The sequence below is a fragment of the Eulemur rufifrons genome, chromosome 7, assembly GCF_041146395.1.
Source record: "Eulemur rufifrons isolate Redbay chromosome 7, OSU_ERuf_1, whole genome shotgun sequence".
Taxonomy (NCBI): Eukaryota; Metazoa; Chordata; class Mammalia; order Primates; family Lemuridae; genus Eulemur; species Eulemur rufifrons.
In genome coordinates, this window is record NC_090989.1 from 198,224,213 (window position 1) to 198,247,743 (window position 23,531).

Genomic DNA, 23,531 nt, shown 5'->3' on the forward strand with positions numbered 1-23,531 from the left:
TTCTTATAAAGTGATTCTGCTAGCAACAAATTCTCTGGTTTTTGTTTATTTGGGAATGCCTTTATTTCCCCTTCATTTTGAAAGACAATCTTGCTGGATGCATGATTCTTGGTGGGCAATGTTTTATTTTTTGCGCTTTGAGTATGTCATCTCTCTGCTTTTTGGTCTTCATTGTTTCTGATGAGAAATCAGCTGTTAATCTTACTGAGGTTTCCTTGTACATGAGGAGTCATTTTTTTCTTTGAGTATTTTTACTATGATATGTCTTGGTGTGGATCTCTTTATGTATATCTTACTTGAAATTTGTTGAACTTCTGAGATGTAAATTAATGTTTTTCCTTACATTTGGGAAGTTTTAAGCCATTATTTTTTCTAATATCTTCTAATATTTTTTCTACTCCTTTTTTCTACTCTTCTTATGGTACGTTGATGAAGTGTATGTTGGTACATTCAGTGGTATCCCACACCCACATTTCTCTGAGGTCTGTTCATTTTCTTCATTTTTTATTCTCTGTGTTCTTCAGAGTACATAATTTCTGTCAGTCTGTCATCAAGTTCTCTAATTATTCTACTGTTTCAAATCTGCTCTTGAGCCCCTCTAGTGAATTTTTCATTGTCTCTTTATTAATATTCTCTATCTGATGAGACACTGTCATATTAGCTTCCTTTACTTCTTTAAGCATGGTTTCCTTTTAATTCTTTGAACATATTAATAATGGCTGCTTTGAAGTCTTTGGTAGATCTGTTGTCTGGGCCCTCTCAGGTAGTTTCTATTGACTGTTCTTTTTTCCTCTGTATGGGTCACACTTCCCTGTTCCTTTCCATATCTCAGTTTTGTTGTTGTTGTTGAAAATTGGAAATTTTAGGTAATATATTTTAGCAACTCTAGATGCTGATTCCCCTCTCCCATCTCCAGGCTTTTTGTTGTTGTTTGCTTGTCTGTTTGCTCAGAAACTTGACTAGACCATCTTAGTGAAGTTTGTTTTCGTCATAGTTTGAAGCCTTTTATGGCCTTGGCCAAGCAAGCACGGTGACCCTGAGATGACAGTGATTTTAGCAGGGCTTTCTGTCTCTGTTTCTTTCACTAATCTTTTGGCCAATCTGTCTCTCTCAACTGTTAGCATACCAGCTGTTGGGTTCCACTGATTGCCCACTGATTATTCTGTTGTTTGTGACAAAGCCCTGGAGCATCTGTTGCCCCATAGTCTGATCCAATTAAATTTGGGCAGTGGTAGTTTTTGAGGTCAGTCTTTGAGGTTTGTTCTTATTCCAAAGAGTACTTCTTAGTTGTCTCTTTCCCCAATTCTCTCTGGTAAGCCAGCTAGTCTACAGTTTAGCTTCTTGCTGTCATGAAGCTACCAGGAGCCTCTTAATTGCATAAAACCAAAGCCTCCATTGTTTTTGAAAATATCTTTAGGCTTGAACTCCCCCATATTATGTTTCAGATAAAGATACTTTCTTTGGGGGGAGCATTAGAGTTATCTGTTTTTAAGGCTTGCTTTTCCCTGTAGCCAAAATGTCCTAGCCTTGGCTCTGGAGCTTGGAGCAGGGAGAGCAGCCCACTTGCTTCTGAGTGATATCCCTGACTTGCAAGCTGAGCAGAGATGGTAGCTTCTGGTCTTCTTGGCTGGCCTGAGTGTGGAATCTCTGACCTACAAATGAAGTGGAATGAGGGCAGTTGGGAGAAGCCAAGTAGGATGAGGAGGGAATCCACATGGAAAGGCAGCTCACCCAGCGGTGATGATGCCTGAGCAGGATAACGTCTGTGTGGGAGGGTCACCTGGCCAGAGTGTTAGAACATTCCAGAGGCTCAGAGCTCAGGTCAGGTTAGAAGGGCTCCTGCATGTCAGGATGACCCTGCATGGGATAGTAGAACATAGCCAGGGTGAGGAAAGCATCCACAGCAGGGTGGGTGGCAACAGCAGCCTGGCTCAGGTGTTAAGAGTCCAAATGGGGTGAGGGAGGTATCTACATAGAGGAGGGAGCAATGACAGTGATGGAGATCACTTACACTTCGGACGCTTGGTCAGATAGGTAAATACATTAGGGGTAATGGTAGTCAGCAGTCTCACTGAGTCATCGTTATAGGTATAGTTGTAGAAAGAGGGGAAATTAGAAGGAACCCTGTGGTGCTGGGTTAGAATTGGTAGTATCAGGGTAAACTCTTGGTTTTCAATATGTATGTATACATACATAAAAATAAATGTAAATGTGTGGTAGTGTGTATGCCTGTGTATAATACATGTGTTCTTTAGTTCTGTTCACCAAGAGGGCCTGGTAGCAATAACACCGTAATAGCAATGAGCATACATACCTAACAAGCAGATAATTGGTTTCAAGACACCATTCTTTGCTAATAAATATCAGGGCTTCTTGGATCTAATCATGAGGAAACACAAATGCCCAGATTGAGAGATACTCTACGAAATAACTGACCTGTACTCTTCAAAAACTTCAAGGTCATCAAAGTCGAGGAAAGACTGTGGAATTTGTTCTAGTGTGAAAAGGTAAAAGAGACAGGACAACTAGATATAATGTGGTTCTGCAATGGACCCTTTTACTGTAAGCAACATTTTTGGAGTGATCTGTGAAGCTTGAATGAGATCTGAGGAATAGAGGGCAAACAGTAATGTCTCAATTGTAATGAGGAAATTGTGGAGATTGTCTTTGTGGGAAATATATACTAAATTACTTGGATTAATAGGGCAGTATGTCTGTAACTTTCAAACCATTCAAGAAAAAATATTCTTTGTACTAGTAACTTTTCTCTAAGTTTGAGATTGATTCAAAGGAAAAAATAAAATCCCCTCAAAAATATTTAAAAACTAAAACCAAAGCTTTCAGCTGTGTTGCATGGCTGCTGAGCACCCAAGGAAGGTGAGAACTAGAAAGAGGCCACCTTGAAACAGGTCACTGGAGACCTTGGCAAACAACAGAGCTGAATAGGCTGAGAATGAGACAGTTGAGAAGTGGAGACAGCAAATGCAGTCACCTTTGGTTAGAGAAGAGAAGAAGTGCCCTTAGAAGGAGAGGAATTACGGTAAAAGATCGAGAAATAATGACATATACTAGGAATGTTTGAAAAACTGAGATTTAGTACACATAGGGAAAGTTTTGGAGAAGTCTGTCTTTAAAAACCTTACAGGTAAAAAAGATTCTTATTTTTTATTTTCAGAGGGAAGCACTAGAACCAATGTTTATAGAGAAATGGATTTTGACTCAACATTAGAAAACATTTTGAGGCTGGGCATGGTGGCGCACGCCTGTAGTCCCAGCTACCCGGGAGGCTGAAGCAGGAGGATCACTCGAGCCCAGGAGTTTGAGGTTGCAGTGAGCTATGATTGAGCCACTGCATACCAGGCTAGGCAACAGAATGAGACCCCGTCTCTTAAAAAAAAATAAAAGAAGAAAAAAGAAAGAAAAGAAAGTATTTTGAGCTAACAGTTGAATAGTCAGTTGCCTTGTGAGAAGTGAACCTCCCATCACGAAAAGTGGAGAACACGAGGCTGGAAAGTCAACTGTGCAGCAAATTCCTGAAAGCAACTCCTGCAGACCTAAGAATGCAAATAGACGGCCCTCCCGCTCCCACTGGACGCCCGCTACATTCCTGGTCTGTTGTTGTATGAGTTTGTTTGAATAGGAAATAATGAGCTCTTTCTGAAATCTTGAGTATAGAAGGAAATAAGTTCTTGGTGTTCCAGATCTGCTTAGGCTTTTCAGTGTTTTAACCACCCACTTGTAGAAATTAAAGGGGAAAAGGCTGAGTAATCTTTGGTACCGTTTAGTGGGTTTCTTTGTTGTGTTTCCTGTGCTTATCACAAGTGTGGCTAATTTTGCGTTTGTCGTGACCAATATCTCATTTGTTTCCTTAAATATTATTCTGAATTTGGTTCTGTCTGATGGCCCATCAGCAAACAGTCCAATGGCCACAAAAGTGTTACTTATGGTCTGGAGACTCAAGCACAGTACCTGTTAGGTTTCCACTTCAAGAAAGGCCTGTGAGGTAGGTGGTGATGATTCCAGGAGCTCGGGGGAGTGCAGGGTTAGCCATGCAGCTTACCTTTTGTACTATTTTCGCACTTTTTCTTGGAGCATGCTTTTTTCCTAGAGATAACATATTTGAAATGGGGAGAAAAGTAAGACAATAACTGAGGTATGGTCCCTGTGACTTTATGCTTATGAAATATAGAAAACTGAAAATTTTCTTCTTATGTATTTAGGAAAATACATTGTCAGAGGAGGAAAAAATAGATCAGTTATTAGCAGGTAAGTGGGAAAACAAGAATAGTGTTGGTTTTTGTGACCGACAAGTTATAACCATGGAGAAAGGAGAAAAGGAGCTCCCAGACATGAACACAGTTTAAGTCAGTGAAGTTCTAAGGATGCTGTCTGTGGCCTCCATAAAGAAAATTCTTTACCTTTGTATGTCTGTTGAAAGCATGGTACTTCATAAAATTATTCTCACTCTAAAACTTTCCATTTCATATAAAACATAAAATGGAAATTAAAATAGTCGTGCTATTCCTGTTTGTATAAAGGTAAGCCTTCTATTTTTTTCTGTAGGTGATTTTAAATAAAAATTCAAATGTAATTTCTGAGAGTCTAAACAATTCATCATTAGCAATTTATAATTCATCCCAATTTAAATTTTTTAATCAGTTTTTAAGTGGTTGAATAAATATGTTTTCTTATAGATGTGTGAAGTCACAAGTGTAGCTATAATTAACAAAATTGACTCACAACATTAATTATTTTGAAAAGAATATAAAAAGAGAAACCAGTTTGATACAAGTATAAAATTGTTTATTCTAACTAAGAATTAGGAAATAACTCCTTTAAAGTTGTTCTCATGATTGCTTTTTGGCAACATGCTATGAATAAAAATGTGTGCTTACAAGACAACACGTGATGGAGATAATGGAATTTCTGGAGTTAAAGACAGTTGGCTCACAAACTTATCCAAGATGATATCTTCTTTATGTTTATTTTAATGCTGTATTTCTCTCTTACTTCAGAAAAAAACATTCATTGAGTTGCTAAAACTGTTCTTCCTTTTAGCTTCTTCATACTTGGTTCTTAAAACATGTAGACACAACTGGAAAATATAAGCTTTCAAAATTAATTTTCCTCACCAGTCATATCATCCCTCGGAATTTATTGAAGAAGAAACACAGATATAAAAAGTTCTTGTCCTGAAAATGTGTGGTGTCTTATTTTTAAATAAAAATCATTGATAATAGCCTAAATGTCCAATAGCTAAGAACTCATTAGGTAAATTATGATGCATCAGTTGATGTGTCGTAATCATTGTGCTTCCATTAAATGAAAATTGTGAGAAGACAAAAGCCAAATGAGGAAATGTTCCTATACTGATTAGAGAAAAAGAAAAAAACAGGAAAAAAATGTATTTGCAATATGATTACAGATAAATAGAAAATCCATATGTATGTGGACAAGGACAGGAAGAGGATCAGGAGAGAGTGTTGGGCAGGGACTCAAGGTACATTTTCCTATTGTAAAGCTATTTGTGTCGTAGATAAAACTAGTTTTACAAAGTAGATTGTGCAGTGAATTGGACATTTTGCCAAGGAATAGTTTTGGAGCAGCCTTTCAGACAAGTGGGGCGGTTGATGCGCTCATCTCTCATGTCCAGGCAGATTTCACTTCACCTGCCAGATCAATGCAAGGTGTATTCCCAGCACCCCATTGTCGGGATACTGAGCAAACATGCCTACAGGGCTGCTTACACCTTGCAGATTCCTGTTGGCATTAGGCTTGACTTCCTTAGCTACTGACACAGGGTCACTGTGTAGTAACTTGGGTTAGCTCAGTTGTTCTGTGTTTATTTGAGGTTCGCTCAGAAATTATTCTTCAGGTGGTGTATAAGCCATCCCTTCCTTAACTTGATTGAAATAAGTCCTACCCCCTTATCTAATGAAATTCGTTTTCATTTTCAGTACAGTTGAAAGCAGGGTCACTTTTGAGTTTCCTCTGTAGATGTCCTTAAATGCCATTTCTCCAGGCATAACTCACTGACTAAGACTTTGCATCTCAAATGGAGCATGCTGATTTCTCTCCCACCTTCTGCACGTGGGCGCCTGTTTCAACTGCCTGCAGAATCTCACCACTCACTGAAGCTGGAGTCGGACATCACGTCCAGCTCCCTGTCCTCCAGCACCATGGCAGTCTGCCTCTGAGATATACCCCACCTATGTGACCGCTGGCCATGCCTGTCCACAGGCCACCACGTGGTCTTATCTCTCTCCAAGACAATGTTTATGTGCCACCCACTTGGAAGCACAGAGACTTGCCCAGAAACCTTCTGAGACTCCCCGTTACCCAGACAGCAACGCACAACTCCTTAGTTTGAGCATTTAGGGCCTCCTGCCGTCAGGTTCACTTTCCTCTCCTACAAACCTCTGTGCAACTGCTGTTCCCGTGTTTCCCTGAGGGTCCTGAGGGCCTTGCCTAGAATATTCCTCAGACCATTCCTCCAACAGGAAAGCTGTGCTTCCTGGATTGGTGATGTTAAAAAGATTTTTTTTCCATTGCCACATTCTAAATAACAAGGGCATGATACTACACATGGAGTAGGAATTTGGGCACCAAATTGGGATTCTGTGCCTCTGTGTTATTTGACAAAAGTGCATATTGTTGGGAAGATGAGGGTAGCATTTAAAAACGAGCTTGCTTATAGCCTTAGTAATCATTAAAACAAAACAGAAGAGCCTTATCTGTGGCAGCACAGTAGTTTGTTTCTGTGCACACGCGACTGAAATACCGTTTGTGCAAAGAGACAGCGAGCGAGCGTGCCGGCAGCCTGACATTAACCAGGGAGGAGGCGGACAATGAGCGCATTGGCGGTTGTTGCACTTTCTGTTTTCTTTACATCCTTTATCCTCAAGCTCCAACCTGCCCCCCATCCAGTTCCTTAAAAAAATGTGATAATGAATTTTCTTCATATGCCTCTGCCAGGACATTATTGAAGCTTCTTTTTTCCCCACTACAACAAAAGGCAGAGAATAGTGTTTCTGAGCTTTTGAGAGGCCTGGCTACTATAACTATCCAATAGAGGCACAACCAAGAATCGGGTTTTCATATTCTTGAAACTAAAAATATGAAATTAAATGTCTTCTGATAATATATCAGCTCTAAAAAATGTCTTTATTTGTTCTATCCAAGTGTTTCTTTAATAGTTCTTTTAAGAAAATGTGGAGGGGGTTGGTTATGAAAATTGAATATTTTGATAATGTTGTAAGGGTCCCATATATCCCACTCTTTACCCTGTTCCAGAGAGGAGTAGAAAGAGAATTTTTTTTCAAAATATCCAGAGAATAGCTGTGAAAGGAATAAAAGAATTTAAACCTTTTAATACATGTGTAAAAGATAGTGTTTGCATCATGAAGACATTTTTTCTAAATTTATTACAATATTGAGGAGGTAATTCTTTGAGTGATCAGATCTTTGAAATGTGTTTGAGAAACAAAGTAGTCTTGATTTAGCAATTAGCTATTTAAAATGCATATCATTCATCCCTATATTTGAACAATGTGTCCAAAATACAATCTGTGTATATAGGGTTTTTCCTGTTGAGATCTAAGTGGAAATCCATGAGTAGTTTCTTTGTTTGTCACCATGGAAACCAGTCAGCCTATCGGGAATGGCTCTTAGATCACACAGAACAATGCTCGTGTCTCAGCCTGACTTCCTGACTGAGTAAGCTGGAGCTGACTTCTCCCTGCCTCAGCTCTAGCCTCCCCGGAGCCCAGTGCCATGCAGGTGCCAGACGCACCCCCGAGGCCCTTCCTCCAGGGCCTCCGGCGTTCTTCCCCGGACCGTCCTGCAGCTGCAGCAGGCCCGGCGCGTCTCTGGCTCCAGCTCTGCCACGAAGCTCTTGTGCTCATGTTCTCTCCAGGTGATGGAGGCTCTGTGTTCACTCTCCTGTGCCGAGGGGAACCCAACTTTCCCCAAGAGAAAAAGTAAAGCTCTCTTTCTTATCGATTGCCACACCTTTGTATCTAAATTTAAGGAATGTGAATAGGCTATGTTGTGTTTATACCTTTGTAAATATTGGCGATTAATTCTATGTTATACGTTTTATTGTCTGTTATGCTAAGTACTTTAGTGGATACGTAAGAGGAGATAAAATGATGGCATGTTTTGTGGTTTTTTAATGAAAACGTAGTTTTGAACAAAACTCATTCCCTTGTAAAAGATCTGCCTTTACAGTTTCTTCCTCTCATTATTGATATGTGTGGACATTATTATATGTGAAAGCTTTTTTAATATTAAGAGATAGGCATTTAGATGAAAAGGAAATGGTTTTGTTTTCTTAACAAACTGAAGGGGATTTAGCTCCAGCTTGTCATCTGCCATCCTGATATAAAATGGAAGCTGTTTCCCATGTTGCTGTTTCATTTGGAGAGTGGAATTGTGACTCTTCCCTTCCCTGTTTATGTTCTAGGAAATTCAGAACGTCCAACACCAAAGTACACAAAAGTAGGAGAGTGTTTACGGCATGTCATTCCTGGACATGTGGCGTGTTCCATGGCGTGCGGTGGTAGAGCATGCAAGTATGAGAACCCAGCCCGCTGGAGCGAGGAGGAGCAAGCCATTGAGGGGGTTTACTCCTCCTGGTGAGTGGCCCTGGCCGCCTTGCATAGCTCTGTAAGATAAAGGAAGGACACTGTGTGTGAGCTGAGAGCCATGCCACATGGAAGGGGCAGTGGCTTTGCAGTCAGGACCTCACCTTGCCAGTCAGGTCTGGCTTTGCCCGGAACCACCTGTGTGATCTTGTCCTCTTGAACCTAAGCCTCTCCATCTGTAAAATAGAGATAATAAAACCAAAACCATAGAATTTTTTTAATTAAGTGAAATTATGTATGTAAAGCATCTTTAAAAAAACAGGTAATTAGCTCTTAAATTATTCAGAAACTGCTAGAAATATTCAGCTATAAGTTTGAGAAAATTATGAGATACCTATGTAGGTTTTCCATTTCATGCAGGTAAATTTTAGCCTCGCTTTTATGTTGTTCCTTTATTCTGTATGAAAGGACACATTTTCACACAAAAACCTTGATAGAAGTGTTACAAGTTGTCAGCTCAGTAGATAGCATAAGATGCTTTAATTGTTTATGGTGTGTAAGTGCAATTAATATCATTCTTGAATCATACTACTTGTTAGTAGTAACAGTAAACTGGCCAGGTATACCTTTCTTGATATGGTGACATCCGAAAAATTCTGTTAATCAAATCAGATCATATTGAAACACACTTAAAGGAAATCACTGTTTAAAGAATTCTAGCAGTGAATTATTTTATACAGCAAGAATCTATTTTTAATTAGATACTTGTCAGCCAGCTTATCTAACTTGCAGCCTGTACTGTTTCCTATCAGATTTGCTGTGTACATCTGTAGTGATCCATCTGGGGTCTACTATCATTATTCTCCACAGAGCATGTGCTGGTCTCTCACTATCACACTAGTGATATGGAGAAGTAAACATCAATCCTGAGGCATAGTCAGACAAGAAAATTTTTGATTAGCTTAAGGTCACATTAATATTTTTGTTTTATTGTTGACTGAACAATTTGAGTCTTTTTCACCTCTGCTGCTTTGCTGTCACATGTCCCCTCATTGTATACTAAGTATCATTAAATTTGGAGGGCCCTAAACCTTTGGGGTCCATGTAAAATTTCATGCATTGTTCCAGAGGGGGAGATGCTTTTTGGATCCTGCCCTGCTAATCTAATGTCTCTGTTATTCCTCTGAAATTCCTGTGACCCACAACTTCCAATAGCCTGCCTTGTGTATCTTTAACCAGGCCACTGATGAGAAATTTGAACAGAACAGAGTAAAGCCAGAGCCCAGAGGCCTAATAGGAGTAACAGCTATTTATTGGATCTCTGTACATTCATTCATTCAGTAAACATTGATTTGGCTAAAGGCCAGGCACTATGCTAGATGCTTTCAAATTATTATCTCTCATCTTCATAAAACTCTTGTGAGTTGTTAATGCCACTTTATTGATGAAGGAATTGAGTTTTAGAAAGACTAGGTAAATTGCTACCAACTAGAAAGTAAAAAAGCAAGTATTTGAAACCAGGCCCAACTGACTCCAGAGCCTGTGTTTGTTGCAAAATTACAGTAACTCAGCATTTATTTATAACCATGTGCCAGGATTTGTGCTAAAGACTTTACACCCACATCGTATTGAATTCTCACACCTACCCTGTGAGGCAGGCATTTTTATCCCTATTTAACACCTTAGGTTACAGGTTCAGATAGTTGAGTAACTAAAAATGCCTCCCAGTGGCCCTCCTCATTTAGTCACTGACCATTGGATAACTAATCCAGACTGTCGCCTTTGCCGCCCCCTCAGGTTTCTCCAGCATGTCCACTAGAATGTCTTGAGGGTCCTTGAAAACATTTTGTTGAGTCCAAAATTAATTTATGTCCTGGATTTTTTGCAGGTATTTTAAAAGCTGGGGTTTCTTAGAGCTCTAATCATGATACAAAATTGAAACCAGATTTGTCTAAGAATATTCTTACACAGTTGTTGAAATCACAGAAAAAATCATGTCTCAGTCCTTCAAGATGGAACATTCTAGGTTCTGTGCATCTCACCAGATCCTCTCTCCATCTGCAGGGTCACTGATAATATCCTGGCCATGGCCCGCCCATCCTCTGAGCTACTGGAGAAGTACCACATCATTGAGCAGTTCCTCAGGTAAATGCTGTGTCCTTCACACACTGGAGTGAGCAGACTCATGGGTTTTCTTCTTTCTTGCTTTTGTCTTCAAGTGAAAAAGTGCTTTCATTTTAACAGTAGACAAGTAGACAGTGAAGAGCTTATTTCAAATAAGAAATTAAGGTTTTGAGAATAATTTATAATAAATGGCTAATTTTTTTAAATGCTAACTTCCAATATGATTAATTGCTCTTTTTCCTTTAAGCCATGGCATAAAAACAATAATCAACCTGCAGCGCCCTGGTGAGCATGCTAGCTGTGGGAACCCTCTGGAACAAGAAAGTGGTTTCACATACCTTCCTGAAGCTTTCATGGAGGCTGGCAGTAAGTTCCTTCCCACCCTCCTCTCCATGAATTATCAAGGACAGCTCTCAGAGACTGTTGTCTGCTTGGCCCTTAGGTTGAAAGGTGATGGCAGTAAACACCTCCTGCATAGTAGTAGGGCTCATGAGAAGTGAAGATGAGCTAACTTTGACTTTACATAATGCCGTCGTTCTTCTTTGATGTTGCTGTTGAAAGTACAGGGTTTTGTTTTCCGTGGGAGAGGGATTTTGGGAGAAGACCCTGTAGTATTAATGGTTAACATGCAGTTACTGCCTGCAGTATGCCAGATGCTATTATCTCATTTATTCCTTAAAGCAGCTGTGTAACATAGTTGGTATTGTTGTGTTACACATGAGGCCACAGGGGTTTGAAGGGTTACTGATTTGAACGAGGCCACACAGCTTAGAAATGGCAGTTAGGATTGGAACCTAAATGTGCTCATGCTTTTTTTTATTGCCACCCAGGCCTGCCCCCGGAAGGATACCCAGGGTTCCTCTTGTGTGACAATCCCGGAAGCTGCTCAGTCAAAGAAGCTTTGGGATGGAATGTACTCAACATGTGTCTTTCTTCTTTTTTTTTTTTTTAATTATTTTTTTATTATTTTATTTTATTTTATTTGAGGCAGAGTCTCACTCTGTGCCCAGGCTAGAGTACCATGGCACCAGCCTAGCTCACAGCAACCTCAAACTCCTGGGCTCAAGCAATCCTTCTGTCTCAGCCTCCCAAGTAGCTGGGACTACAGGCATGCACCACCATGCCCAGCTAATTTTTTCTATATATTTTTAGTTGTCCATATAATTTCTTTCTATATTTAGTAGAGACAGGGTCTCAGTCTTGCTCAGGCTGGTCTCAAACTCCTGACCTCCAGCGATCCTCCTGCCTCGGCCTCCCAGAGTGCTAGGATTACAGGCGTGAGCCACCGTGCCCTGCCTCAACATGTGTCCTTCCAACCAGCCTGGAAAACATAAACATGTGCAGTCTTGAAACTAGTTTTTAAGAAGCTTGTGTCTTGCTTTCCTTTTTACACTGGGTAGAAAATCTGTGTATACTAGTAATATCTTTAGCCATTCATCAGTCATTTTTTTCCCTGCTTAAACAAGATTGTATGCTTTCTCTCCATAGCTGAGTAACTTTAGTGTAGATCATTGACTTTATTAATTTGTAATTCTACTTTTTCATAATTTTTTCCAGCTGAGTTTCAGCAGGAAATGTCTTAAGTAATATAGAAGGTGCATTGTGAGGAAATGTTAACAATAAACTTACTGGAAATGTAAAAAGCCTATTATTTTAGGCCTGTATATCCAATGAGATCCACACACCTTACATCTTTATACTTTTCATGAATTCACTGATTTTCTTCAAATGTCTTTGCAAGTATTTTTCCTATGTGTTGATTTTTTTTTCCCCTTTCTCTTTTTCATTGCCTAGTTTATTTCTACAATTTCGGGTGGAAGGATTATGGTGTGGCGTCTCTTACCACCATCCTAGATATGGTGAAGGTGATGACATTTGCCTTACAGGAAGGAAAACTAGCTGTCCATTGTCATGCAGGGCTTGGTCGAACAGGTAAATTCTAAGAGGTGGTTTTATTGTCTTGTAGGCATATTTAAACACAAAAGGAATACGATTTCCTAATTCTAAGGATAAATATTTTTCAGAATCCTATCAAAGCTTTGGAGTCAAGTAGAAGTGAATAAAAGATATTTGAAATATCTTAAACAGGTAATTACAATGACCAAATGTTGATGAGAGTATATTTGAATAACTCATCATATTTAGTAAACAGATGGGTTGCTAAAATGAGCTAACTGACCACACTGCTTTCTGATTTTCTTATTTAAAGGAAAAAAATCAACACTTCATTTTAATACATATAATGTCTTTGAAAAATGCAATTTTCCTTAACCAAAATAACAGTGAAAATAGCAAGTTGTTTCATCTACTATGCTCTGTCTTTTAAAATCTTTACTAACAATGTGAGTTGAAGAAACTACAGTTTGAGAAAAGTTAAGTGATTTGCTACATTTAATGCGTTCCAGGGCCAAGATTTAAATCCATGGCTGTCTGACTCCAAAGCTAATCTGCTTTGTCCTTTCAGAAGTGTAAAGATTTTGTTTGTGAAGGAGAGTCTATCTGTGCCTAGAATTCGACATAAAAATTAGTGATTTTACTTAAAAACTTAGCAGAATCTCCTTACAGTGCTAGTATTAGGGTAAAAATAAAGGTCTTAGGGTTGTAATCTTCATTGTCATCTGGTCCAGCCAAGCACCTGCAGCTCAGCATAGTGTACCTGTACAACTGCCCAGGGATCTGTCACCTGCCTGAGAGCCTTTCCTCAGGGATGGGACTCAATTCTGCTAGAGACTGTTAGCTCTTAGGGTCAAGCCAAAGTCTCTCTGTTCCTGGGCATTAGCATGATAGCTCTGCAGATATTTTACTCTTATACTAAATCTCCCATGTCCTGGTGAGAAAGATATGTTCTTCCCTACTATGAACTGGAGAACATGCTGTTTTCAGAGGTTCTGATTTTCATATATAACAAGATATTCACAAACTTGTGAATCATACAAGTGTATTTTATTTCCCTTTTACTTTAATATTGACTATTATATTTCAATTAATTGATAAATTATTACCTTTTCTCTAGCTACTCATTTTAATTAGATGTTAAGAAGACTACATAATGTTACACTGTTAAGGCTGGCTTCCTTAATATCGCTTAATTTTCCATATCGTGGTCCAAAGAAAAACACATAATAGCATAGATACAAGTGTGGAAGAATTGTCAGGAAGAAAAATAGGCTGTGAATGTGAATAATTCCCAAAGAAGAAACCGCCCAAGCAGGGAGAGTACCAGGCCTGGATGTACCAGCAGTTGATGGCGAAGATGGCAGGGTGGGAGGTTCCATGCACAAAGCAGATGGATTGATTATATGGAAATTCTAAAGAGGTATTTAGAATAGAAAATAGAAACAGGATTTTCTTTCTTCTCTGATACAGCTGGGTAGAATTAGGAGGCTAGATGGGCCAGATGTGCAGGTCACTCAGTCTCCCTTCCCTCCTGCACACTCACTTGTACTGTGCCAGTGCTTGTGTTAGCCCATCTCTGGGCTCCCAAGATGGCTCAGTCAAGGGGATGGGATGCCATGCAGATAGGTAAAGTTCTACACAATAAGGGGTGTGCAATAATCAACACCTGTACAAAAAGTTACAAAGTAATCATCATAATTGTCCTTAAAATGTGCCTCTAATTTATATGGTTTCTTAACACATATTCAACTTTTAAATCATCAAAGAATGATAAATAAATAAATAAAAATATAAGCTTTTCTCATACCAATCTTCTCTCCTTCACTTTTTTAGGTGTTTTAATAGCCTGTTACTTAGTTTTTGCAACAAGAATGACTGCTGACCAAGCAATTATATTCGTGCGGGCAAAGCGACCCAATTCCATACAAACCAGAGGACAGCTACTCTGTATAAGGGAATTTACTCAGTTTCTGACCCCTCTCCGCAATATATTCTCTTGTTGTGATCCCAAAGCTCATGCTGTCACCTTAGCTCAATATCTAATTCGCCAGCGTCATCTACTTCATGGTTATGAGGCACGACTTCTGAAACATGTGCCAAAAATTATCTACCTCATTTGCAAATTGCTGCTGGACTTAGCTGAAAACAGACCAGTGGTAATGAAGGATGTGTTTGAAGGACCTGGTCTCTCTGCTGAAATTGAAAAGACCGTGTCTGAGATGGTCACAATGCAGATGGACAAAGAGTTACTGAGGCACGACAGTGATGCATCCGACTCGATTAACCCCACTGCAGTGGTGGCAGATTTTGAGAATCAGGATGTGATTCTTTCCAATGAGCAAGAGTTTGACCCCCTTTGGAAGAGGCGGAATGTTGAGTGCCTTCAACCCCTGACTCGTCTGAAAAAATGTCTCAGCTACAGTGACTCAGATTTAAAGAGGGCTGAGTCCCTCCTGGAACAAGGGGAGACCCCACAGACGGTGCCTGCCCAGGTCTTGCTTTGCCGCAACCCCAGGCAGCAGAAGCCTGTTAGCCATTGTTACGTCCCACAGTCTCCAGGACTAGATTTATGCAAAGAAGATTTACACAAGGAAGATAATGGGTCCTCACTTTTCCACATGAGTAACATTCCAAAGGAAGCACAGCAAGGTAGAGCTTTCTCTGAAGGTGTTTCAGGCTCAGACAGCCCAGGGGAAGCAGTTTCACCCAACTTTCCAAATGCCCATAAGGATCTAAACCCTTCTCACCAGCAAGTAGCCCACTGTCGGTGTGAAACTCATGGTAATTGGGGCCCTGGCTCTGTCAAGGAGGACAGCGGGACTCACCAAAGCCCTCTGGACTGTGGCTCCAGTCCCAAAGCACAGCTGTCAGCTGGACATGAAACCCAGGGCAACAAAGATCTGTCTGAAGCACCTCCACACTCTGCTTTGCTGTCTGGATTGAGTGTGGAAGCAAGGAGAATACTGGCAGCCAAAGCCCTGGCAAATTTAAATGAGTTTGCAGAAAAGGAGGAAGTGAAAAGGAAGGTAGAAATGTGGCAGGTACTTTTAATTTCATTTATGTCAGAGCAAAAGTATAATGCATTTTCCCAGGTTTATTTGTTACAGAAATATGAAGATATGTTTGCGTGACACTTAACTTTTGAACTTCAGGATTCAGTGATGATGTGAGCCTGATGTAATAACATAAGGGGGTGTTTTTGTGGTTTCATTTAAATCTCCATGTGCGAGAAAGCACTTAGCATGATGTTTGACCTGTGCAAGGCATTGACGTTGGTAGCTTCCTTCTTTCTTGCTGGGTTTGTGGGGGCAACCTGCCCACAGAGGACAGCGTTAGAAACTGACCTATCTCTAATCCGAGGCCTGGCATGGGGAGCCACACTTTGAGAACTACTGACCTAGAGACATAAATAAAGTTGTTTTCCAAAGCTCACCAACACCAGTGTTGAGATGAGAAGAGTGCTGCTGTCTCCTCTGCATGCCTCCTTCAGACTTGCTGACCCTGCTCCAGTAGGGCCACTGTGGGAATCAGGAGAGCAAGTGGGAGGAAGCACAGACTGCCGTTGTGCCATTAGTTTCATCTGAGATGAGGTCTTCTAGGTACATTTCTTGGCTTTTACTTAAATTAGAATGTGAAGTTTTAAATTTTAAGCCCTTCTTGTGTTGTACTTTTACTAGGAAGACAGTCTTAAGTCAGCTGCACTCTCTTTGCCCCAGATGAGCACCGGGTATAGGGGAAAGACAGGCCTGTAAACCTAGTTACCAGAAACAGGCAAACAGCCCCAAAAGGGGGCTGACTCAGCGAGCCCTGACTCAGTGAAATATTGACTTTTCAGCCCATTTTCTTCTATGAATTATTTTCATAGCTCTTTTCCATAGTGTACTGTTAAGGCATATAAAATTTCTAAGAGTGCCAGTATCTCTTCAGATGCCAAAGTGTGAAATTTAAGTTCTGAGCTTTACACTAACTTCCAACTGCATGATGGGCGGAGAGAACTTTTGATGAAAGCTTTGTTCATCAGAATTGTAGTGTTTTGCCTAATGAGTAGTTAAGTGTATTGCATTCTTCCAAGATGAGTTGCTTATTTACTACTCTAAACTGAAAAAGTCTTCCATTCAGTCAGCAAATATTTCCTGTGCATTACTGTGTGTCAAGAGTTAGCAAGCAAGAGGGTCTTCCGCTTCTGGTGGAACATCTCGTACCCTCACTCCTGGGTCAGCCCTGACTGCCCTCAGCTGAGTGACCACGTGAGCTCTGCTTGTGCTGATGATGAGGTCAGGACTTGGTTTGGGGCAGACTGTTTGAATATGTAGCATGTATGAAAGCATTTTTGGAGGTGAACCTTAAATGGGGATATTTTTGCCTTTTTTTTCTTTCTAGATTTTATTTTAGGCCTTGTAGTACTAATAATAATTTTAAAAATCCAGTGAATTCCAGAAGAGAGTAAAATGAACATTACTTCAATAGTATAATGCTGCCTGTACCTGTACTGTACCCTTTCACATATGTTATTTCTTGTGATTTTCATAATAGTCCCTGGAGGCAGATGATACTATTTACGTATTCTTTGTTAATCTTATGAATTCGATATCACAGATGAGGAAACTAAGGGTGACAGAGGTTAAGTGACTTGCTCAATATCACATGTATGTGACAGAACTAGGGCATGTATAGCTCATGGGTTTAACACTTTCTGTTATCCCAGGATGTCTTTCCTAACATCACTGGAAAGCCTCAGGGAACATCGTGATAGTCTTTTTGGGAAGAGAGTTTTTGAGTAGTATCAGTCCTGCCCTGCTTGTCTCCTTACTGGCTGCATAAAATTGAATAAAAAGCTACTCTGTTATGTACATGATCTGTGGGATGGGAGGGAATGTGAAAAAGTAAAAGCACTGGCTTATTTATAAGATAAAAAAGAGAAACCCAATAGCGGAGGGTCCTTGTGGTATGGCAGAGACAGCGCAGACCCTGCAGTACGGCAGAACTGGGTGTGAAGACTCCCTTTGCTATTTTCTAGCTTGGGGCTCCCAGGCAAGTAATTTCATCTTTCTTGAGCCCCAGTATATTTATTTGTGAGGGGCCTCCCTGCTGGGTGCTATGACAGTCAGAGATAAGTCATGTGTAATAGTTTCTGTCCCACTGTATGCATGCTATAAATATTGGATGGGTGAATGAATAAATGGTAGCAATTATTACACTTATTACTGTTGCAAAAATATATTTGATTCACTAAAACATAAATCTGAACCCTGTCAAAAATTAACTAAAATTCACTTTCCCCTTCTCTCTGTGAGGTGAAGTTTCAAAATCTCATGTTTAAATTGTCTCCAGGTATTTGGAGTATTTACAAGACCTTTTAGTTATTTTCACCCTATCAAATTTCAGGATGCAGGGCTTGTTATCTGTTAAGTTCTACAGAGGATTCTAAAGAGGCATTTGAAGAAATACATATACCCCATTTGCCAACTTTCAACTTTACCAACTTTGCGTACTTCAGAGTTTCAGTTACAAGCATTTCCTTAAATCCTAGGTTGATCTACAAATGTTCCCTTATTTATACTTCTCCTATACCATCCTACTTCTTTGCAGTAAATATTTCTGTTTTGTTTACCAGAAGCCTGAAAAGGAAGATTCAGTCTTCATGAACCGTTTCTGTGGTTTCTGAATGAAGGAGAGAACTTGGGTTAACTCAGCCCCTTCTCTGTGTGCTTTAATAGACCTTATCTCAGCCCGTTAGCCCAGCACCTTGGGAGGCAGGGGGTGAGCTTCCTAGAGGGAAACTACATCTTCAAGAAGTTCAGTGTCTTAGGCCAGTGTCCTGGTGGGAGGAGTCCCAGATCCGTACCCTAGCTTGAGCTTTCACTCTCAAAGGCAGCCCAAGGATCACCGGTGTCAGTCGGTGTCCCCCTCTCTTCTGCCTATCTCTGTCTCTCTTTCTTTTCCTTTTTAGAAAGAACTAAATTCCCGAGATGGAGCTTGGGAAAGAATATGTGGCGAGAGGGACCCTTTTGTCCTGTGCAGTTTGATGTGGTCTTGGGTGGAGCAACTGAAGGAACCCGTAATCACCAAGGAAGATGTGGACATGTTGGTTGACAGACAGGCAGATGCCACAGAAGCACTGTTTTTGTTAGAGAAGGTAAAGTTGCCGTTGGACTAGTTAATGACTTTAACTAAGGCCCTCAGTATAAATTTCACACACTAAAAAAGAAACCCATTATAAAGAAGGGAATTCATACTGAATCCCATATCTAGGTCTAATTTAATAGTTTTTCTAAGATAAGAGAAGAAATTGATACCCAGTAGAAACATCTAGAAAATATAAAAATAAAAAGGGAAAATATCCATAATCTTGGGAGAGCCACTATAAACATTTTCAATTTTTCTTTTAATATTATCAGTACATATATTACCTTAGTAAAAATTATGTTAACATACAACTTTATATTTTGTTTTTGTTTAAAATTATAACATAGGTATTTTCCCATGAATAGTTGTTATAAGCTTTTCATAAATACTGAGTGGAATGGACACATGATACTCTAACATGGGCCTATGCCATAATTAACTGCTTCGTCACTGTTGGGTATTTGTTCCTAGTTACTTACTATGAGCATACATCCGGCAAAACTTAAGAAGTAGGTTGGAGTAAGTACTCATTTATATTTTTAAAAAGGGATGTCACACATATACATATATGTATTTAATTTGTATATGTATAAAATGCAGAAGAATATAGAAGGAAAAATAAGAAACTGGTAATAGTGGTCACCTTTAGGGAAAGATACTAAGAGACAATGGATCTAGGAAGGAGGGCGGGAAATTGTATGAATCCTTTTATATAGTTTAGTATTTTTAACCATATAAAGGTACTAAATTTTCTTTTAAAAATAGGCTTGTTCTTGTTTTAGGAAACAATGCTATCTAATAATCAGCCTTGAGTTACCTACTGTGCTGTAATATAAGCATCTCCTCATTGTTTTCAAATTTTCATTAAAAATTTCCTAAAATTATACACAAACACACCAGACACACACACACATGCTCACACACATGTGCATACAGAAACAGCCTCACACACATAAACACACACCACAGTTGTGCAATACACATCTTTTTTAAGAAAAGATTTTTCCCGTATCTGGAGTTCTTTTCTTAGAATATTTTCTCAGAAATTAAATCACAGAGATAAAACAGGAGAGTATGATAAGGGAGAAGATTAACCCTTGTTAGGTGGCTGTGGACCAACCCTTGGAGCCTGGGGCTGTCACTTTCATCTAACCACGTCCCTCCATAGCGTCTGCAATGGGCTAGTACACAGGTACTGACCGCTCAGTGCCTGACTGGTTAGTCCACACATTACCGTGACACGTCAGCATGTACTAGCTGAACCAAAATGATTGTATACAGAAATAACAAGAATAGAAAAATCAATCCTGTTCACTGCAAGAGAAACATCTGGTTTAAAATTGTACTGATCTTTAGATTCAGTTGTACATTGTGCACTAACTAACCAGCTTTGATTTTATCTCCTGAAAGCTTTTCAGATTATATTAACATATAACAATAAACATTTGGTAGAGCTCTTGATAGATATTTTAGCATTTGAGATTATGCATACTTAGTCACAAACTAATTCTCAACTCTACAATTGTTTTGAATAGATTTCTTAAGGCATTTTTCAAAAAACTGTTTTGATTTTGATTTCTGTAAAAACAGGGAAAACACCAGACTATTCTCTGTGTGTTACATTGCATCGTGAGCCTGCAGACGGTGCCGGTGGACGTGGAGGAAGCTTTCCTTGTTCATGCCATTAAAGCTTTCACTAAGGTGGGTCACATTCTTTTTCTCCTTCCGTACCACAGATCAGCAGCATCTTTATAAATCAGAATCCAGAGGTCACCATCCTCCTCTAAAATAAAACTTTCAGCTGTGTTCCGCTTTATGGAAATGTCTTTGACATTTCTTGAAGTTGTTGCAGAATTCCCCCCTCAAAAAAAAAAAAAAAAAAATTTTCCAAACAGTGATATTAGGAAGAGCTGAATTGAGGGATTTTTAAAGGAGAACACTGAAACAAAGAGCTTTTATAATGGAGAAGAGTAACAATTGGGTGTTGAGTACATAATTTTAAATCATGTGCCTCGTAGGAGTCAGAGAATCTTTGCTTGCTGAGCAAGTTCTACCTTGGATTTAAACAAAAAACCATCTACTGAGAATTAAACATCCAACGTTGCCAATTTGGTACGGTGTCCTGGTTGGCATATCCTAAGGAAAGAGTAAAAAAATGTTTCCTTTCTAAAAGCACATCCTTTTGGCTTATAGCAGTTTTTCCTACTTGAAATAAAAAGCCAGGTTCATGCCAAGAGCAAAGGTTCCCCTCACCTCTTCAGCTAATTTATTTGGTATCTCTCATATATGATATGAAAATGCCATTAAACAAAGAACCCAGATTTTGAATGACAGTATCTGTGGTAACATTAATGATAATAGCAGTTATCATTTATACTCATTCCCAACTTTGAAGATTCTTTCATTTTAACATTTGTCCAATCTCCTTCTCCTCCAGTGTTTCTTCCTTGCAGTCTTCCTTGTCCTTGTCTGGATTTTATGGCATTAACCATCTGACATCTTTTCAGTCTGTTCTCCACAGTGTCCACAGTCAGTGGTCTCTAATCCAGATCACGTGATCGTTTGCATCTATATTTATGTTTTCATAGACTAAGAGGCTATCTACCATGTGAGAGGGGTTGTGGTTTGATGTTTAAGAAAGTAAGCAATTCAAACCATTATTAATGTTAATAAGGAGTTTTTGTAAATAGACAATGTAGTGGTCAAGATAAAATTAAATCTCTGAATTTGAACAAAAAATCCTTCCTATTGGTGTCTGTGAAAGTGATGGGAATTCTTTACGACTATTGTTAGCCTTTTAAGGGGATACTAATGAAAAGTTAGATAACCAGTTGTTCAAAATCTGTCTATAAAAATGTTACAAGGCAGTTCTCGTTGGGTCTCTCATGTCTCTGCACAGTCTGATGAGCAGATGTACTGACAGCTCTCTTTGGGGACGGGCTTGTCATGGAAGTCTGTATAGCTCTACCTGTAGGGCACAAGGCACGTGGTTCTGCCTACCCAGGTAATCGTGATATTACCCTTCAGAGCAAAGGTTGGCAGCTTTCCTTGCAGCCTCCTTATAAAACATGGGGATTTCTTAAACTTGGGGCTCCTCAGCTATGCTGCAAAGCCTCTGCTTGTGCAGCCTCCAGCTGGGCCCCTCCACATTGCTCCCCCACAGGACGTGGGAGGCCAGAGGAACCCCTGTCAGTATGAAGCACGTGCAGCCATGAGGAATAAAGCTGTTTGTCTTTGACCCAGGAGCCTTGTATCTCGTCCCAGTGTAATACCATCAAGCTAAGCAGGGTAAAATCTCAGATCTTTTATAGTTATTGACAAAGGAACAACCTTCCCTTTGTCAAAATTTATCGGAGAAGGAGAAATTCCAGAAGGGGAGAGGCAGTGATTGTGTGATCCTGATTCTTTCTCAGTGAGTCACACATTCTGGGGATGGGGTGGGGTAGGGGACTGGAGTACTTACTCTGGTTCTCTGTCCTGCCCGCACTCCTAACCCAGAGTATGGTAAACTAGGGCAAAGAATCCAAACGTGTACGTGATACCTTTGCATCAAGGGGAAAGAAACTAACTTTTATTGAGTATTTTTATATGCCAAACTTATGTTAGACTCTCATAGATACAAAATCCTAAGGAAAAGGATATTGTGATCTCTGTTTTACAGAAGATGAACTTGAGGCCCAGAGCGGCTGGGTGTGAGGTGAGGACGCACAGCTGGCAGGTAGAGAGCCAGGCTTTCTGTTCATGTCGCTCTGACTCTGCCCCAGAGTGGCCACAGGGCCTCTTAAGGGGACACTTATGGCTGATGTGCTTTGTTCTAATGAGGAATACTTTTCCCTTATACCATCAGTGATTAGTCTCTGAATTAAAAACTTACTTCACACTCACTATTGACTTGCTTCATGACTATAGGTATATGTGATTATACTAAATATCTAGGCACTAGATTTAATTTTTGAGTTTTCATTCATAAGTTTGGTATTGGTATGGTTGGCAGTTCTAATACAGTCTTTCAATTAAAATGTGTAAAATTTATTATGTATTTTTTAAATTATATATATTTATTTTTATAAGACTTAGTTTCTTCTCTACCACCTTCTTTTTCTCCCAAATAGAGACTGGTTAAAATTCTTGTTATAGTGTCCTGAATATAAATTTCTTTGTCACCAGGTTAATTGTGATTGTGAAAATGGACCAATAGTTTACAGCACCTTGAAGAAAATATTTAAGCACACTCTGGAAGAAAAAAGAAAAATGACAAAAGACGGTCCTAAGCCTGGCCTCTAGTGAAGCTGATTTTCCCTCATGATGACTATTTCTGACCTAAATATCCAGTTCATATGTGAATAAATTGAAGTTTGTGGAGCTACTTTTTCCCATAGCACTTTACTTTTGAATGCTGTCGTCTGTGCTGACAACGATCGTTCCTCGTTGGAGCAATTATTTATTTTTAAGTATCCTTGAGCTACATTTTTGTTTTGGAAAATTGCCATAAAGTTGGTGCCACTTTCTTTTATTTATTTGACTGAATTTATATTGTTGTGTTAACATTTTAAATGTGTGGTGTTTACGTTCTTATTCTTTTTGACGTTTTGGAAAAAGTTGTAACTCATCTTTCCAAAACAACCATTTTCTTGACAGAACTCTTCCTGGAGTTTTTACCAAATAGATAATTTCAGTAGTAAAACCTCACTGTGTATCTGTCCCCCCGACACATGACCTAAGAAAGTCACCAAGTGTCTTAAACTGTTTTATATTTGTTACTAAGAAGGCTATTGATACAATTTTTTTAAAGGATTTTAA

The 23,531-nt window shown here is 39.5% G+C and overlaps 1 protein-coding gene across 2 annotated transcripts in view; it reads left to right on the forward strand.

Moving 5' to 3' along the window:
- The window catches only part of PTPDC1 (protein tyrosine phosphatase domain containing 1), a 61,420-nt gene extending 38,286 nt beyond the window's left edge, over positions 1-23,134 (forward strand). For both annotated transcript variants that reach the window (XM_069473997.1, XM_069473998.1), the window contains exons 3-10: positions 8,465-8,636; positions 10,650-10,730; positions 10,957-11,075; positions 12,504-12,641; positions 14,439-15,646; positions 18,556-18,741; positions 20,322-20,432; positions 22,899-23,134. In XM_069473997.1, coding sequence (XP_069330098.1) covers positions 8,465-8,636; positions 10,650-10,730; positions 10,957-11,075; positions 12,504-12,641; positions 14,439-15,646; positions 18,556-18,741; positions 20,322-20,432; positions 22,899-23,015 — 2,132 coding nt within the window. In that variant the 3' untranslated portion in view covers positions 23,016-23,134. The remainder of the gene's footprint in view (positions 1-8,464; positions 8,637-10,649; positions 10,731-10,956; positions 11,076-12,503; positions 12,642-14,438; positions 15,647-18,555; positions 18,742-20,321; positions 20,433-22,898) is intronic.
- Positions 23,135-23,531: the final 397 nt, after the last annotated feature.